General features: G+C 36.3%; 1 protein-coding gene across 2 annotated transcripts in view; it reads left to right on the top strand.

Moving 5' to 3' along the window:
* Eml5 (EMAP like 5) overlaps positions 1-20,339 on the top strand; it is a 137,955-nt gene that overhangs the window by 48,314 nt on the left and 69,302 nt on the right. For both annotated transcript variants that reach the window (XM_033766748.1, XM_033766747.1), the window contains exons 14-18: positions 2,068-2,173; positions 4,121-4,214; positions 5,069-5,169; positions 18,523-18,725; positions 19,466-19,577. In XM_033766748.1, the coding sequence (XP_033622639.1) occupies positions 2,068-2,173; positions 4,121-4,214; positions 5,069-5,169; positions 18,523-18,725; positions 19,466-19,577 (616 nt within the window). The remainder of the gene's footprint in view (positions 1-2,067; positions 2,174-4,120; positions 4,215-5,068; positions 5,170-18,522; positions 18,726-19,465; positions 19,578-20,339) is intronic.

The raw sequence follows: 20,339 nt of genomic DNA, 5'->3' as shown, positions 1-20,339 counted from the left end.
AAAAAAAAAAAAAAAAAAAAAGATATATGGATATAAAGTTAATATAAAAAACAGTTAAAAAAAGATTAGCCTGGAGACATAAAGAGGTAAGCTGAAGGAGGTTTTTATTTAATTTGTGTGATGACATTTTAAAAGAAACAGTAGTGAGAGGCAAGGAGACTAGAGAACAAATCAAAGTACTATTGTAAAACCATCAACAGTGTCAAAAGTTGCAGAAGCTGAACTGAAAAAAAAAAAGCACTTAAAAGTCATGTTGAAATAAAACACAGCTCTTTCTCCAAAGGAAATAAGAGTTTATAATAAGCCAGAAACACCAAATCCAGTTACCCTGTATGGCATGTTACACTGTGGAAGAGGCTACATCAACTTTCATAGTTACTGAACCAAAACAAGTTATAAATGCATTTACTAAATATTGTACATTGGTGGGGGCTTGAGGTAGGTGGGCTACAGAAGAGTGAGGAAGTTTTCCATAGGTTTCAAATGTTGTAAAATTCTTAGCTTTAGGGTTAGTAGGAGCTAGAAATCTGCTAAGCTTAATGATATATTGCAAACATTTTACCTAGAAACCAGGCAATGTTGTCATATACCAAGGTTGGTAATAAATGACTATTAAAAGTAACTGAAAATAGTCCAAAATAATTTTTTGTTCTTTATCTGTAACATTTCATCTCTGTTGTCACCATGTTCTCTTCATCCAGCTGCAGGATCTTCAATATAGATGTGGCTACTTCAGAGAACTTCAGTTCACATAGTCAGTAATATTTAGCTTAATAAGTTAATGAAAGTTATTGATTTTAGTGGGTTTTTAAACTGGAACATCTTGTGTTATTTCAGGAGTTAGTCTTTTTTATAGAGATAAATCTTAGAGAATGAAATTACTTGCATCTTGTGAAATAATTAAGAATTGATGGATTGTCTAAAAGTATCATAAATCAAGTGTGTTGTTCTGAATTTCATTGCTGTGATGAAGTACTTCAAATAAACAACTTAGACATGGAAATTTTTATTTTGACTCATGGTTCCAGAGTCTGCAGTCCATGCTCACTTGGCCCCATTGCCTTTGGGCCTGTGGTGAATTATAACATCATGGTGGGAACCATATGGTGGAGTTGAGAGGTTCACTTCACAGTGGCCAAAGGCAGGAAAAGAGAGAGGAAAGGGCCCATGGTCCCAGTAGCCCCTGCAAGGGCACATTTCCAGTGGACTAATTTCCTCCCAGTAGACAGTAATAGGCCCCACCTCTTAACGGTTCCACTACCTAAATAATGCTATAGATTTGTGACTAAAACTTTTACGCATATGGGCTTTTAGGGAATACCATAGATCCAAACCATAGCACCACGCTAAAAGATAAGTTACAGAATACTACATTGTTTCTTTAGAGTTTCACTTAGTACTTGGAGTTTTAGCCCCTTCTCATTTTTGCTTATGCTCTTATCCTAGTCTATTAATGTATTTGTTTCTGTTTATCTTTGTGTATTTCTGAAGGGCCAGCTCTGTTAACATTTTTTCATGAAATCTTTCATCTACAACCTTTTTATTTTCATTAAGCACTATTTCCAGGTGTTTATTTAATTGGAAATATTCTGGGAAGGCAGGGACAAGGGGAAAAAAATGAGAACCAAGACCTGTCATGTAAAGGTACAAGATCCCAATAATGAATATAACTGTACTGTATACCTAAAATGTACCAATAAACTCAATGAGGAAAAATAAAATAAAATATTCTGTTTCCCCAGGAAGTTGCAAAATACCTTAGTGTTTATTGTGTCTAGCACAGAAACCTTGCCAATAATAGTGCTTAGTAAGCATTTATGGTCTTTAGTGATAATATAGCACAAGATTTAGAAGTCACATAGTTTTAGAATATTCTTAGAAATACTGGGCCTACCATCATTAGCTTTTGAATGAATGTTAAGGAAAAAAATCAGTCATGAATACAATGTGCTTTTTATTTTTTATAAATTTCTGTAGAAAATAAAGGCTGTGAAATCTCTTATTTCATTTTGAGTGATATAAAATAAATAATTTAGTTGCAAAATGACTTTTTAAATTCTGTTTCAGGTAGGTAGGGATCCCTCAATTCACATATGGGATACAGAGACTGTTAAACCATTGTCAGTATTAAAGGGCTACCACCAATATGGTGTCTCTGCTGTTGATTTCTCAGGTAAGGCTATTTTCTCTCTCAATAAGAATGATCAGAATACAGAGTTATTTTATACTGATGTATCATTTTAAAGTAAATCACCGTTACCCAAACTTGTGATTTAGCTATGACCTTCACAATTGTTATTGAAGATATATGCTGTTAATCTAATCAAACAGTGATAAAAGTGTGGCTAGTTTATAATTATAACTTAATGATTATAATATTAATGCCATTTAAAATTTGCATGTCCCTATTAAATGCTTTTCAGCCAAACAACTCAAATTAACCTCACTTATCTTAGTAATAAACATCTCCCCTTTGGACAAATTTTGATCTTGTTTAATGTATTACACCTGCAAGGTAAACTTTGAAAATTGTGCAGGGTAGAAATCTAAAAATAAAAGATGGGAAAACTGAAATATTTGTTTTAGACATCTCTATAAAATGACATTTTCCAGCCAGCTTATAATTTCAGATCATGCCAGGATTTTGCTTTATATCTAAAAGTTTAACAATTACAGATAGGCTTCAATGAAAGCTAGGGTGTTGCTTGAGAATAAGGAAGGAAATACCATTAGTAAAGAATTTTATATGAAGAAATATTAAATTAGTGCTTTTTGAAGTGCTCTCATTCGAGTGATAAGTTATCTATTAGTGGGTTTTGGGAGAAATATACTCTTTCAAGAATATAAATGGTCTGGGCTGGGGATGTAGCTCAGTGGTACTGCTCCTGCTTGGCAAGGGCAGGGTCCTGAGTTCAATCCCCAGTAAACCCCCCAAAGAAATGAATACAGATGGTCAAGAAATAAGAAAATGGACAGCAAGTTAAATGAGTCAACAATAAAAATATTACTGGCAGTATTGAGCAACTAATTAAGTTTTGCAAAAAGTATGGCAGAGTAGAAAACAATTTTTGTGGTCTGAGCTTTTTAACCTACAAACACATGCATACCTCTTAGTATGCTTCAAAGATTAGTCTAATATATTCATTACTTGTTGCTTGATATAGTAACAATAAAATAATTGCCCTTCACTAACAGCAGGCAAATTAATGACAGTATGTTGTTTTACCCAAACGTGTTTTTCATTTGATTAACATTATAATCGCTGAGTTCTTATGTCACAAAAGAGCTCTTATAGTGAATTTAATTAAAGTAAATCTTTATTCCCCTTTAATTCTTTCTTTTCTTCCTATTTATTCTGCACGTTTTTGTTTTTAATTGACCCACAATTATTTTACTTGTTCATGGGATTTAGTGTAATGTTTTGATGCATGTATGTATTATATAATAATTGATAGTATTAAGCATATTCATCACTTTATATGTTTATAGCTTTTCCCTCCCTTTCCTTTCCTAACTTGATCAGGTGAGAGGACAGCAGCTATGTTAACATGACTCAAGAAACCATTAATTCCTCTTATTATAAATTTTGATTTTTTTATGGCTAAGTACAATGCCTAATATTTATCATTTTTCCAAATTTTAAATACAATGCTATAGGATATTAGTTCATCTTCAGTTGTTATAATAGTATACCTGAAGCTAAGTACTTACTTGAAAAGAAATTTATTCAGCTCACAGTTTGGGAAGCTGAAAAAAGTTCAAGCCTGGTGGCCCAACTGGTTCGGCCTCTGGTGACAACCTCTTTGGCTGTGTTAAAACATGATAAATGGAATCATAGTGGGAATGAATACAATGAGAGAGCTATAAACACCCATTATCATGGAACTGACTGAGAGATGAGCATTATTTCCTTCTGAGGACAGAGACTCCAGTGACATAATCACCTAACAGTAGGTCTCTTAAAAGTTCTACCTCAATACTACCATACCGAAGATTGCAGCACTTGAAACTCTGGAGAAAAACCACATTCACGTGAAAGCATGTGCCTTCAGAATACATACTGCATGTTTTCTGTGTTCTGAATTTTAATGATCAGTGAGCATATCTCTGATTTTTTCAGCTGATGGGAAACGTTTGGCTTCAGTTGGAATAGATGATAGCCATACTCTTGTGCTTTGGGACTGGAAGAAAGGAGAGAAACTTTCAATAGCAAGGTATGGAAAAAACTTGATGTCAAAATGCTAGAATTACATGGGACTTAAATTTTTTTAAATTAAAACAATTTTGAAATGTTAATATGTAAGTTTTTATTGCTGCCATTTGTATTACAATTAAATGTATAATGTAATCACAGTAAAAGATGAATGATTTCATTATTTCTTTATAGGTTTATCCCTTGTGAACCCACTTTAATACAACTATATTATGACATGGGAAGTAACTGTTATCTCAATTATTCATTTACAGATAGCGTTAACTCTATATGATAGCTATTGTATGACAATTAGAGAACATGCCAAAATGCTTATATTACATTTTTAAGTGAAAAAAGGTACACATCACAAAAAAGTTATAGGTTATTTTTATTTTCTCTTATATTTTTCTTTATTTCTAAATTTTCTACAGTGAGCATGTATTAGTTATATGATGAAAATATTAACAGTGCTAGTAGTTAGACTACTGTTTATATTCATCATTTAAAGTAAGATATTAAAGCATTTGAAATATATATAAGAACTTTTGCATACTGTATAGATAATGCCCAAGTGAAGGAGATTTATAGTTGGAAAGGCTGTATTAAATTGTAATTCACTCATCCCACAAATAGTATTCCCTATACACAGGACTATTAGTTATGCAAAGTTCAGTTTTCATTGTTTCTGTCCTTTGAGAATCTGTTGGACAGAGTTAACATTAGAATGACAAAAAAATCAAATGCATGATTTCACAATCCAAACCAAAGAGAGAAGTGGGAAACATATTCAGCAAATGGTATAATCATGGTAGGCCAAATGTTGTTAGAAAATATATTTATCTTCAAACTAAAACACTTTGGTATTTATTTCAGAGGAAGTAAAGATAAGATTTTTGCTGTGAAGATGAACCCCTACGTGCCTGATAAACTAATTACAGCTGGAATTAAACACATGAAATTCTGGCGTAGAGCAGGTAAGGAAATGTTCCCTTTTAACCCTTTGAAATTTAAGAAATTTAATGAAAAGTACAATGTGGTGTCCTGGACCAGATTCTGGAACAGGCCAGGGATATTGGTAGAACAATTGGTGAATTGGTTTTGAGTTCATTTAGTAGTAATGTACAAAACAAGTTGATTTCTTAGTTTTGACAAAGTGATTATAGCAATATGAAATGTTCACACTAGAGGAAACTGGATGGAGAGGTTTATAGGAACACTGCATTATCTTTGCATCTTTTTTGAAAATTAAAATTCCCCAAAATAAGTTTATTTGTAAATGATTTACTGTTGCCTTGGTACATTTTAAACAAAGATATACTTCAGTTGTAATCATATTTGCAAAAACATTTAACACATAAAATTAATCAGTTCATGTCCAGATTCCTTGTGTTAAGACATATTTTATAGTCTAAATTAAATGAAAAAGTATGTAAAAATTGTTTGATATGATACAAAAAAGTGTTCTATCATTTGTAACAGTAATATACAAATGTATACATTTGCTCTTTTTTTTACAGTCTTGGTGATTAAACCTCACACCTTTACATTAATTTACCATACATTTCTAGCCCCTTTTTATTTTTTCCAAATTTTGAGACAGGGTCTAAGCCACTGAGTTGCCCAGGCTGAGCTCAAACTTTCAATCCTCTTGCTCTAGCCTCCCAGAGTTCTGGGGTTACAGGTGTGCCACCACCACGCCCAGCCAGAAGTTCACATTTTAAAATAAAAAATACTGTTTTCTTTCCAAATAGAATATAAACTCATAAATCTCAGAAATGTGACATCACTCTGAAAGAATTAAACCTTTTAAAGAAAATATATAAATGTAAAAGTGAAACACATCAGAAAAGAATAGATTTGTTAAAGACATTTCCTAAATTCAGGTAACTCAGAAATTGTAAACTATATAGGACATACATTGATTTTCAGATTTGGGTTTGTCACAGACCCATTAGATCACAATGTATACATTTACAGTGTAAAAATTATTCTCACGTTTGTAACTTCTTTTTTTTTTTCCTTCGGGATCTCGCTACGTAGTTCAGGTTGGCTTTGAACTCACTATGTAGTCCATGCTGGCCTCAAAATCATGGCCTCATCTTCTGCCTCAGCCTTCCAAGTGCTGAGATTAAAGCCATGTACTATCACCCTGCCTGGCCTCACAACTGTAATTTTATTTCCATATGTTTAAACAGGCTTTTCACTTGGGCATCTTAGTCTTTTGGAATTCTGGTATAAATACCCAGCAAGCAAAACTTATTATTTCTGTAATTTTTCTTTTAAGTTTGGTTGGACATGTATGGGACCTGAAACAATCCTAAAAGGATAAATGTTAAGGCTTTTGTGTGCATTTCTGCCTTTCTCACTACCAGAGTTCTGATCCGTAGAGTTCACTAGCCAAGTGAGAAAATAAGCACTTAAACTTTCTTAATCTGATTAAGAACTGTTTGCCTGATTCTCTAAATGCAGTTTTAGGTCAGTGGTGGTGAACCTATGGCACATATGCCACAGCTGGCTGTATTTTATTGTTGAAAGCTCTAAAAAGTTCATCATCACTGTTTGGGGTGAGTTAAGTTGAAGAAGATGACTTAATCCTGAAGCTAAAACAGAGTCCCTTGCTATCTATCCCAAAACTAGACTTTGGGTATTACAAGTTGAGAATTATTAGTCTTTCCTTAAGGTATTTGAATCCCATTCAAGTGGAGGATCAGAGTAGGAAATCACTGAAAGATTTTGAATGCAGTGATCACGTGTTCTTATGTAGTCGGAACACGTTATGTTGCCTGTATCATGAAACCTAACTATCAATGAACTAAACCAGGAGTGGCAAAACTTCTTCTGTAAATGGTCAGATAGTAAATATTTGTTCCGTATGAATGAAAAAAAATCAAAAATACTATATAAACATTTATAGAATAAAGAGAAAAATTGTCCTTTTGTGATTACCATGTTAGCCCTCAATTGCTCTAAACTGGAAACATCCTCTCTAAGAATAACTTGCTGTAGGAAATAGGGCTGGCAGGTTGAAGTGGGGAGGGAAACTGACCAGCTGCACTCTGAAGCTATGTGTCCCAGTGACACATTGATCCCATTGTGTCCTTCTCCTTAAAAGCTGAGCCTTCTAAAGTTGAGCACCTAGCCAAAGACAGGACAGCTACTGGACTGAGATTCCACTTGGACGCATAGCACTTGCTACCAGCAAAGTCCCTGCTTGTGGCTTGTGAACAGATTAGACTCTGAACAGCTGCTAGTTGTGGCACAAATCAAGGAGGCCGGCTCCAACAGGTGGCTCCAGTAGGTTACTGCAGAATTTGGCAGCTAAACATTTGTTGTTGACCCTGTTCTAGATGGATAGTCTGTGCTCTGGTGAAGCCAGGTCCTTCCTCTTGTGCTGTATAGCCCAGGCAGCCTAGAATTTGTGATCCTCTTGCCTTGGCCTTCCAAGTGGTAGAATGAGAAGAATGCATCTTCATGCTCAGCAAAACCCCTCTTTCAGTTCTACCCTCAAGTTGCTGATCAGTTTCTCTTCTTACCTATATAGTAAAGCACCTGCAAACAGTTGTTAGTTTCGCTTAACAGTTTTTCTTTCTCTTGAGAGAATTCTAACTTGGTTTTGTTCCCTCATCACTCTGCCCAGTTGCTTTTTGGTCACTAATGACTGGCTGCCAGGTTATAATGATTTACTGAACATGTGGAATCTGATGCCTTTTCATCTTCTGTGCCACCACCCTGGTTCCATCTTCTTTATCATTTAGCTAGATGAGTAAAATAGACTTTTTTCATCCTATACCCTGCTTTAATCTATTCTCAACCCAGAAATTAAAGTGAACATTTAGTCATATCCCAGATCTTATTATTCTACTATTAAAATGTTTTCTGTCCTGTGTTGAGCAAAATTTATATCTTTACAATGGCTGTACTACAAACTCTGATCTTGCTGACCCCATCTCTTACTATTGTCTCTCTTACTTTCTTTTTCTTTTTATTGAGTTTATTGGTACATTTTAGGTATACAGTACAGTTATATTCATTATTGTGATCTGTACCTTTACAAGACAGGTCTTGGTTCTTATTTTTTTCCCTTGTCTGTGCCCTCCCTTCACCCCCTCCTCCCCTCCCCATTTACAAACACTTTATTTACATTTTTTCATTTTCTCATATTTTTTTCTTTTCCCTTATTACCTTTCCCCTACCCTTCCCACTTGCCCTACACCTTTAGCCCTTTGCTTCCTATTTCACATTGTTAATTATCTCATTACTATCTTATGTACTATTATAGTTTTCACACTAGAGAAACTATTCAGTATTTACACATGTGTGACTTATTTATTTCACTTAGGAGTATATCCTCAAAATGTATCCATTTTCCTATGAATGACTCTAATTTCTCATTCTTTATGGCTGAGTAGTATTCCATTTTATAGAAAAACCACATCTTCTTTATCCACTTTCCAACTGATGGGCAAATGGGCTGTTTCCAAGTTTTAGCTATTACAAACTGTGCCACTATAAACATGGGTGCACATACATCATTGTGATATGATTCTTTTAGTTCTTTTTCAAAGATACCCAATAGAGGGATGGCTGGGTCAAATGGAACCACTAATTCCAGCTCTTTGAGGTATCTCCATATTGATTTCCATAGTGGTTGCACCAGTCTGCACTCCCACCAACAATGGAGAAGGGTTCCTTTCTCCCCACAGCCCCGCCAACATTTGTTATTCTATCTTCACATTCTTTTATTCTGTTGTGTTCACTTTCAATAAAGTTTTTAATCTCTTGGGTATCTGTTTTTATCTGTTTAATGTATTCCATTTTTTTCCTGTGTTGGGCATTCATTGTTTCCATTTTTTTCTTATGCTGGGCCTTCATGGCTTCTATCATGGTCCTGAGCTCACCTTTTTTTTTTTTTTTTTTGGTCAATTTCTGTTCTAGAGTCTCGAAGCATGACTTTCATTTTGCTCACCATCTCTGTGGTGATTATCTGCGAAATTATTTCTGTTTTGAACTTTTCTAGAGCCTGATTGATCTGTTTTGTTGCTTCCAGTGCTTTGAGTTCAGGGTGTCCTGATGGTTCACTATCAGCCTTTTCATCCTCATTTGCCCTACTGTTTGCCTTTGGTGAACGAGAAGTCTGTCTTTGGGTCTTGCTTAAGTGTTTTCTCATTTTTATTTTTGCTGTTGGGTTGTCCTTGATTGAATATCTGGTTTATTAAATCTTCCTGATATAGTTGTGCTTTAGCTTTTGGGTCTCTAATGACTCATAGACATTCTCATTTTCACAATATTAGAGAAAACAACTCATCAAATCAATCCCTATCCTTTATCCCAATCGATACAATCAGCAACACAATAGGATCAATCACAACTTGCAAATTGACCACTTGTGGTAGTCATTAATCTATCACCTTTAAACCATGTGAATTAAATTAAAATCAAGAAGCAGGCCAAAATATGTTTACAGTGAACAAATTCCTCAGCATAGCATATTTACCATTTAGGATGGGGCCTAGACAGAGTTAGGACGAGAGGAGTAGATAAGTAAAAGAACTGGAGAAGGTTTCAAGTGAAGCCAGAGGACACAGAATGACCACACAATCTTTAGGAAACTGTTAAACTCAAAAGGGATAGACAGAGTGCAAGAATACGCAATGATAGAAAAAAGAACATTAAGAAAAAAGAAAAAGTGATAAAAGAAATTTAAGTCAGGGCAGGAGCAGGAACAGAAAGGGAGATGAGGGACAATATGGTGAAGCAAGAGACTGAGTTGGTGAAAGAGGATAGAAAAAAGAATTTACAGAGTGGAATGAGGAACAGAAAGAAAAGGGAAAAAATGAATTTGAAGGGCCTCTTTCAGACTATATCTCTGCTGTCATAATACACATCGTGTGCAGCCATGTGCAGAACCAAATCCCCCTATATCAGCTAGCCCATGGCAGACCCCTGCGAAGCAGACTGACCTCAGGCTGCAAGGCCCAAATTGAGCTCCCCGACCTCCTGCAGGGTTGAACTCCAGACAGTTCTACTACAGCTTTCCCCCGCCCTTTCTTTAAAGATGTTCAAATTTGGGAGCTCAGAAAATTACCCTTTATACCCATCTATACCTCTGCGGAGTGGGTCCAAGGACTGGCAAAATCAGGAGGTCTGAGCAGTGAGTGCTCAGGGGCTCCCACACGGCTACCCTCCTGGTGCTGGAGCAGTGATGGCAGCGCCTGCAGGGGAGGGTGCAGCTACCCAGTCCCATGGACTGAGCCCAGGCAGGCCGGAGGCAGATCTGCTGTCTGAGCCGCTTTCCCGAATCTCACTTTCCTGGCAATGGAGCATCAATTGGCAAGAGAATAAACACTTTACAAAGGTTCCACAATATAAGTTATAAAATTAGCATGCTTCCCTGATTTTCACCACATCAAGGGGGTGCATCAGGCAAATTTCTACAAGACCAGCTGAACCACAGCCAAGATCTGCCTTGAAGCAGCATGCAATAAACTGGCTTAGGGCTTGGCGGACATCTTCGCAGTGGGAGGACAGTGGGGAGCTGGCCAAGACTAGGGAGCAGGTTCACCGCTTGAACCTCAGCCTGCACAGCCTCCTCTCTTACTTTCTTTGTTCTCCATACCAGTCTCTGTGGGAGACCATCCTATTGAGTATGTCTACAGCAGGCTGTGAGTAGCACAGGCTGTAAAGAGTTAACCGCACAATTGCTTGTTTCAAGAAGCGAGTCTGGCTGAAACCTATGTGCCATGCCAAGGTCAAAGTGACTCACACCCGAATTCTGTTCCCAAAGTTTAAACCTTCTTTACTAAAAAGACAAAGTTAATTACTAATCACAACCTATATTTTGTCTGTTCTGTTTCTAATTCAAGAATGCTTTGTCTCTTCCTTTACAAGCCTTGCCTGCATCAGCAATGTATCCATAACAACTATATATCGCTTCATGTAGCCCCTTTACCTCAGTCTAACTATGATGTCACCAGTAAACATCTACAACTCTGAGTGTTCAGGGCCTTTGCTTGTTTAAACTTCTGGCTGCTCAAGCACTGGACATCCTGGCTCCCTGTATCTTTCTTTAACTCTGTCTCTGTGTCTTTCTTCTCTCCTTGAACTGTATCACTGAACAGGAGATCAGAACCTATTTTAGGGGTCTCCAGTAAGTCTTGCTGGTTGTTTCTTAACAATTTCAATCACATTCCTGCATTGAGACTCTGCACTTGCTGCTCCTCATGGAAACACTATTCTAACATAGTTTGCTCTGTGACCTAAAATTTTCTGTATGGATCCCACCATGTTAAAGAGGCTTATCTTTAACCACCCTGCTTAAAATGAGTGTGTGTCCCCTTACATTTTTCCCAAAGCACCCACCATTACCTGTCATACTCTGTATTTTCCTTAGTTGTCATATTGTCTCTTACTATGAAGCTCCATAATAGTGGAGGTTTTTATTGTTTGGTTTTGTTCATAGCTCTGTTCCAAGTGCCTTGATTAGTTTGTGGCATTTGAATGAATGAATTTGTTTTCAAAAAATGGGCAAAAGATAGTAATAACTGGCTAACAAGAAAAATGATCAAACTCAATACTAACAGAAATACACAATAAAATTGAGTTGGTATTTCATATTTCCTAGTCTGAGAATTCCTAATGTTCCTGAAAATGGAAAATAACAGGAACACTTTTCACTGCTAATAGAAGTAGAAGTTGGTATATCAACTTTGGAGAACAGTTTGGAAGGAAGAGTTGATAGGTCTCTATTTATATACTGTTTCTTTTGCACATTATTCTATAAATACTTCTAGGCATTCCTTGAGAAATTCTTGTACTTAGAGGAGACACTTATAAGAATGTTTAAAGTAGCATTGTCTTCAATAGCAAAATCTTAGAAGCAACTTAAATACTTAATAAGAAATGGATAAACTATGAAAGGTTTAGGTCTTAACATTTTTGTCGAAGAGATGCAATACCCAGCACTCACAGCTTAAAGGAGGAAAGGTTTATTTGGGCTCACAGTTACAGTACATGGTCATCTGACTCTAAGGCATAGAACAACATGGCATAGGAGCATGGTGAAGGAAAGATGCTCAAATTGTGGCAACCAGGAAGCAAAATAAAAGTGAAGAAGTATACCCTTTTAGGTCGGTGATTCTTTTTTGACCAGACACTGTCTTTTAATGGGAATTCCAAAACCCTCATGATTTAATCACCTTTTAAAAGCCCCATGTATGAGCTCATGAGGCCTTTGGTGAATATTCTTTATCTAAATTATAACATTCTGCCCCTGTCCCCTAAAAGACTTATGTGTATCTCTTTATTGTAAAATGTAGTTAGTCCATCTGTAAGAGTCACCTAAGTCTTTAACAGTTTCAGCATTATTGAAAAGTCCCAAGTCTAAAGTCTCTTCTGAGACTCAAGGGAAATGCTTAGCTATAAGCCCCTGTAAAAGTCTAAAAGAAAATTAAATACTGTCAACATACAATGGCACAGGATAAGCATTTCTACTTTAAAAGGGAAGAATAGGATAGAAAGACATGGGACAAAAACAAGACAGAAACCCAGCAGAGCAAAAATGTTGTGGCTGTATGTCCCGTACCCAGGATAAAGATGTAAACTTTAAATAGCCTGGCTGTCTCATGTCTCAGCCCATACAGCATTGTCACTGTCTGTAGCTTTATACCTCTTTTTTTTTTTTTTTAAGATGTCTTAAATTCCTGGCTTCTCTAACTTTGAGTCTCTATTATACTTTTTACTTTACTCTCACAGCTTTCTGCACTGCCCTCTCAGGCACACACTGCTTTGGGTGGGTTTCTTTCTTTCTTTCTTTCTTTCTTTCTTTCTTTCTTTCTTTCTATATTGGTGAAATTTATTCTGATTCCATGATTCTTATGTTTTACATGCCCATAAAGCCAGTATAATGTATGTGATGCCAAGGTCTGTTGCTGTGGCGGTCCAGCCGTCACATCACGAACATGCCTGAGTTGGGGAGTGAGGATTGAGAAAGGAAAGAACACTCAAGCCTGACTGGAGACCAAGAGAAGTCTGATTTATTTCACAGAAACAGCTCCTTTTCAAGACACATCAACAGGAAGCACCTGACTCCTACAGATAACATCAGATCTTTGGCTATCTCTTCAAGTTTCTCCCATGCAGGGTAAAAAAAAAGTTTAACAAGTGCAGTCCTTAAAAAGGAACAAATGTTAACAAATGCTAATTAGGAACATCCTGACCACACATTGTGTCAATGCCTTGATTATAAAGAAAGAAGTTACCTTTCAAATGTCAAATGCCAGTGGGCCATGACTGGCTCCCACATTTCCCCCTTATTATATTTAGAGCAGGGACTTTCCCTGTTCAGCAGAAAGACTGTGCCTGTCTTAGGTGAGAAATGTCCAGAGAAATCCCTTACCCATCATCAAGCCATGAGAAGTTTAATACTCATGCTCTGTCTTAGGTTGGATATTTCTCCACAATTCTCTTACCCGTCTTTGACTACCAGCCTCTGCAGGGGTTATACCATGGGTTGTGAAGGCCTGACATATAGCTTTCTCTACCTCTATCAATATTTGTAATCCTTGATCCTCATACCAGGACTCCTTAATTTTTATAGGCATCATTACAAAGAGAGGTTGTCTCAAAACCATCACGGAATGAAAGGAAGTCACCATTTCTGAGAATATACAATTGGTCAATTTACAATTAATGATATCAGTTTCATAAACAATCTCTATATTTCCTACTAATACCATATAAGGAGCATTAACACATTATTCTCTTTTGTTCTTTGACTTGAGATAACACAGTATTTATGGTATTCCACATATTAGAGGGTCCCTATGTTAAAAACATTGAAACTAGGGCTAATAGCTTTGACATCTGACCATAAATGTATTTCTCCCAATGCAGCAGCAAGTTTTCAAATGTTGTTTTGAGAAAAAGCTGAAGCTGTGCACCAAAGTCCTTCAGATAAGCTTAAGTCTGTGGAATTTCCAAGTGATCAGTCCAAAAACTTTTGAGATGTGTCATTAAATAACCTTTCCTGAGGTATAGTAACATAACATCTTTTCCATAAAATCATAGTATTAAGGACTGTGGAGGTTCACCAGTCCCATTAAATCCTTGTTCTGGATAAAGAAGGGAAACTTTTTGCTTTTTGGAAGGAAATTTCCGCTTGTGCACCGAGACACATCCTGGAGTTTTCTCTGCTGCTTCAGTGTTGGGGTCCCAATCTAGTCTCCTCAGTGGAAACCCAGCTTCAAGCTGTTCAGGGATAGTGGTGGGTCTATAAATGTACCTGTAACCATAAGTAGGTGGAGCAGGAGAGGGGAGAATACCTAGACCAAAAGGTTATTATCATAAACAATATGTTGGAAAACCTGCATAATCAAACAATATGAATACATTTTGTATACCAGAAAAGTAGCAATAATAATTATTATACTTATATTAAATCTTATGTCCTGTAATGTAGCTTTGTATCAACAGGATCTTCCATTTTTTACAGAAATTATATTTTGAAGATAACCATCATAAACATTACAATAACATATTTAGAATTTAGCCTTTTGATAACCAATGTAAACATTTTTAACAACATATTTAACAAGGCATATCTTTTTATAAGGCTATGAAAATTATTTTGGTGGCTCCCATTAGTGAACAAAGATCAGAATAAATTTTCTGAGCAGCTGCTTCTTTATTTACCAACAGGAGTGTATCCAAATTTAAAGGTTTATATTTAATTATCTTTTAAGTTTTTCATTTGATCCTATAAAGCTAGGTTGTATAAATCAACAATCTATTTGTATTTGATGTCATTTTGATCAAAAATATAACTGGACAAACACTTTTGAACATTTAGACAGACAAACATATAAGACAGTTTAAACTAGAGTGCACTCAGATGGTTTTGGCCAATTGAATTATAAAATCTTTTTGTTATGATAGTCAAAATTTTTGCAGGTCAAAATTAACAGAGATCTCTTGTAGAATTAGGGTTAAAGGAATGAAAACTCTTCTTGACTGTAAATGTAAACCTTCTATAACAAACTTGAAATCAACAAGCAAACATAAATAAATCATTTCCACACACCTTCTCTACACACGTAGGCCTTCTGGTCTTGTATATCTTTCTTTACCTGTTTTTAAGAAGATGAACATACAAAAACCTTTCATGTCAAAAGTATAACTCTTACTTATAGCTTTCCTAATATTTTTCTGTCTCATTTACTATTAAACTTTTATAACAAACTTCAGTTTAAAGTGTCCTTTTTCTGTTTTCAGATTGTTACATCTTAAAATTTGACTGGCTGCCAGTAGAACAGTATTAACCTTGAATTTTTAGAAAAGAGCAAGTTAACCCTATAATCACAGTTTAAGAATTTGCAATTCACAAGAAGTGTTACCAAAACTAAATAGTTTTCACTAGGAGGTGACTGTCACAAAGCAGAAGTCTGAGCAACTCCTAGGCTGGGTTGTTTTGAAATCTCTTTCTTAGTTATGTGGAGTCCAAAGTCAGCTGCAGTCTGACGGACCTCCTGGAAATGGTTTAAAATCAAGGTGGGGGGGTAGATGAGCTTCTTTTCATTCTGTCAGAAAATTCAAAATAAGCGAGCAGACAAACAAGGAAACAAAGGAGGCCAAATAAGAAATAGGACCAAGGCTTATGAAAACCAAACCAAAAGTAGAACCAGAGGTCTCATGAGCAGTTTCCTCTAGATTTTTTTTTGTCTGGGATCCAAACTATCTCTGATGAGAGTCCACAAACAAAGAGCATCCACGGGTAACTTGCTAGGTCCTTGTGCAGCATAATAACCCTGTAATTGTTTTCCTACCTTACTCCAAGTATCTAAGTTTACAGTGCCTTCTTCAGGGAACCAGGGACAAACCATTTAAACAAATTCTAAAAAATTACACAATTGCTGGTGCCCTACTCTAGCACCACTGGCACGCAATAAATCTTTAAGCATATATACAAAAAGCATGCAACTATTGCTGGCTCCCATTTTTAATATTTACAAGAAAATTCACCGCTCCTTACCTTTTCGTTGAGGCCTCATTCTTCTCTGCAGTGTCCTTCACTGGATCCCTTGATACTCAGGTCCCTGTTCGGGTGCCAATTGTGGTGGTCCAGCCGTCACATCATGAACATGCCTGAGTTGGAGAGTGAGGATTGAGAAAGGAAAGAACACTCAAGCCTGAGTGGAGACCAAAAGAAGTCTGATTTATTTCACAGAAACAGCTCCTTTTAAAGACACATCAACAGGAAGCACCTGACTCCTACAGATAACGTCAGATCTTTAACAGGAAGCACCTGACTCCTACAGCTAACTCAGATCTTTGGCTATCTCTTCAAGTTTCTCCCATGCAGGGTCAAAATCAAATTTAACATGTGCAGTCCTTTAAAAGGAACAAATGTTAACAAATGCTAATTAGGAACATCCTGACCACACATTGTGTCAATGCCTTGATTATAAAGAAAGAAGTTACCTTTCAAATGTCAAATGCCAGTGGGCCATGACTGGCTCCCACAGTTGCTAGTTCAGGTAATAGCCAGGGACCTTTGGATCATGGCTATACTAGCCTCTGAGTGACTGGATGGCTGAGCACTGTGAAACAAATCTCAGGGAATGAGATAACAGGCAGCATTCTCTGGGGCTCCCTCTTCAAATGAAAGCTTTAAAGCTTTGTACCCTTGAGTTTGTGATGGATGGGGTCTTGCGGATTTTTTAAACATCCTCAAAGCATCTTCCTTATTGTCCTGATGAAAAGTACTTGGCTTTTTTTTTTCTTTACCTCTTTTTAATGTTAATTTTTATAGCAGCCAGTGTCTCTTACTCCAAAACTTTAAAGCCCCAAATTTATAGGGACTTCTTTTTTGGTGAAACTCAAGACTCTTAAAATCACTCAGCTCTGCCATTTGTTCTTGAATGTCAATGTATAGCTGTCTAAAAGCACCCAATAGTACCTATGTCATACCCTGCACATTGCCCTCCCTTGAAATTTTCTCCACCAGATTAATCAGCCTGTTGCCATTAATCTTAGTCTCCCAGAGCCTCAAGACATGAATAAGATGTACGTAGTTTTTTTTTCCCAAAGCATCACACACATGGGCTGGAATCTAGCTGCCAATGGAGCCCTTGTTCCCAACTGAAACCTGGAGCCTGGTCTTAATTATCTTTATTTTTATCAGTATCCTGGTCTTCCAAGTTCTAACCAGAGTCTTTCATCAAGTTCATTTTATAGCATTCTAGGGCTTTTCTATCTGTCATCTCTAAACATTTCTAAACTCATCTTGTGAACCTGTTCTAAAGGCTTCTGAACCACATGGTCAAATAATCACAACAGTTACCCCACTTCTGGTAGCAAAATCTTAGTCACTTATCACAGGAATATAATACCCAACATCCACATCTTAAATGAGGTGTTTATTTTGTCTCAGGGTTGTACTCCATGGTTGGCTGCAAAAAGGCAGAAAACAACATGGCAGAAGAGCTTGATAAAAGAAAGCTGCTCATTTCATAGAAGCCAGGAAACAGAGAAAATGGAAGAGCTGGGAAGAGAGATAAAACCCTTCCAAGTCATAACCCCAGTGACCTGCACCTGTTTACAGCAGCTATAGTACCCCCAATATTTAATTATCTTTTAAATGCCTAGCCTATGAGCACATGAGGCATTTTAGAAATATTCCTGATCTAAACTAGTAACAACTGATACAGTGGAACCTTGGTTCATGAACTTAATTCTTTGAACAGTTCTGGTTGCAAACCAAGTTGGATGAGAACCAAATCAAATTTGCCCGCAAGATCAACATTGAGCCTAAAACATAACCATTTAATTTGATTCAGTTGTCATCTAACTAGGTTTGAGACTAGAATTGTAGGAAGAATGAGGTACCACTGTATAAGGGAGTGATACATAGTTACTAAAATGAGATTTGTAAAAAGGGCTGGGATTTAGCTCAATGGTTCTGCCACCTGCCTTGCAAGTGCAAGGTCCCATTTGGTATTGGCTTTTATAGTTTGATAGTGCATGCGCAGGTGCTCATTATATTGTTTTTTAATACCTTTTTTGTATTCTTAAATATGTAATAATAAAAATTTTGGAAAACATTACCAAAAATACTTCAGGTTGATTAAGACTAGCTTAATCCATGTCTTGCTTATCCAAAAACATATGGCCAAAAACCCACCATGCAGGGTGTTGCCCAAATCACCAATCCAAAGATCCATATTTTTCTGTTTAGTTCTCATGTTATGTGCCTTTCTGTTTAAGTAGGAAAAAAATGTACTTCTTTATAATTATATACATTTTAAAGTGTAATTAATATTTTTATGAACTAGGGGGAGGATTGATTGGAAGAAAAGGCTACATAGGCACACTGGGGAAAAATGACACAATGATGTGTGCCGTATATGGGTGGACCGAAGAGATGGCTTTTTCTGGAACATCTACAGGAGATGTGTGTATCTGGAGAGACGTCTTTCTCGTAAAAACAGTTAAAGCACATGATGGGCCAGTGTTCAGTATGCATGCACTGGAAAAAGTAAGTAACCTAAAGAGATTTTTTAAATTAAATATAATCTAATTGTGGAATATAGAACAATTTTAGAAGTAAAGAAACATTACCTTTCTCCTTGTTCTTACTGCCGAATTGTATTGTGGGCTGATGTTTTCTTGGGGTTTGCTTTGTTCCTTTCTTCAAAGTCCTGAACACTGAATGATGTAGATCTGATGTGTAAAAGAAGTTTAATTTAACACTTATTGAGTACTTATTATGTGTGAGAAAGTATTGTAGTGTATTACATTTAATCACCATATGCTATTAGGAAAGTACCATTATTATCTTCTTGTGAAAGATTAAATTAAGACTCCAGGAATATGGGCATGGTGATGCATATCTGTAATCCTAGCACTCAAAGCTGAGGCAGGAGGATGGCGAGTTCAAGGCCAGGCTGGACTACATAGCAAAACCTTGTCACAGACAAAACAAAACAAAACACATAAAGAAGACTCCAGGAAAATACATATAACTTGTTGAAAGTGGGAGATCTAATTCATGGTTCCAAACTAGCAACAGTGTTTTTAACGTCTTAGCCTAAAAGAATGTACATTATCATTGTAAATATTTTTGCTGATTTTGTGTTGATGTTTTAAAACCCATAATGTAGGCTAATTCCTGTTACTTACAAACTGACCTTTGGCTTTCCTCTAGAGTTTTTCAATATAAAGTTATTATTTTTAATATATTTATATTTTTTTAACTGGAACCTTTCATTTCTATAGGGATTTGTAACTGGAGGAAAAGATGGTATAGTAGCTCTTTGGGATGACTCCTTTGAAAGATGTCTCAAGACCTATGCTATAAAAAGAGCCTCTTTGGCCCCAGGATCTAAAGGTGATTTGAGAGTCACAATCTTTTGTGGAAAAACAGATTAATTGCTCATTAATGTGCTTGATTACTGAGATGGAATACATGGTTGCATTTTTTTCTTCTTTACTTGGTGATCATCACAGTTAAGTGAGTCACTTAATTTGATTCCACAATTATTAATATCCTTTCAGAAATCTGTTTTCTATGATATACATGATAAAATATTAGCTAAGAATAGTATTATCAATATTAGTTTTAACATCTGTAGTTTTCTTAGAAAATTTTCAAGTGAGCATCATATTTATCACCAATCAGAAACATTTTCAGACTTAGCACTTTTTCACTTTGGTGTCTTGTCCCTCCTGTCTGTACCCTCTAGGCCCTTCTTCCCTTTGCCTTTCACTATACTTTTTCCTTAAAGCCCTATGCTGTGCACTTTCTTACCTCCAGGCCTTTCTCCATGCCTGGCAGTTTTGCCTAGAATTTGTTCTGCCCTCCTCCTGCCTGCTCCATTTACCTAGCCACATGCCACATTTTTAAGTCTCAAATGCTGTCTTATCCTTTGCCTCCCCACAAAAGGATAAAACCCCTTGGTATATGCTCATTTTCCAAGACGCTCCTCACATGAGGTCACTATGCTGTGTAAGGGACAGAAACTGGGTCTGTATCATGTTTACTAATGTATTAATGAAATATTTAGAATATTGTTCAATACTACAAGAGGAGCAGGAAGTAGATAAGGAGGGACTAATCTAAGTGGTAAAGAAGTAGTTGTCAGAATGGTAG

The sequence above is a fragment of the Fukomys damarensis genome, unplaced genomic scaffold, assembly GCF_012274545.1.
Source record: "Fukomys damarensis isolate Sample0158 unplaced genomic scaffold, DMR_v1.0_HiC HiC_scaffold_21, whole genome shotgun sequence".
NCBI lineage: Eukaryota > Metazoa > Chordata > Mammalia > Rodentia > Bathyergidae > Fukomys > Fukomys damarensis.
The sequence above is the reverse complement of the archived record's forward strand: the minus strand, read 5'-3'. Positions and strand labels throughout refer to the sequence as shown.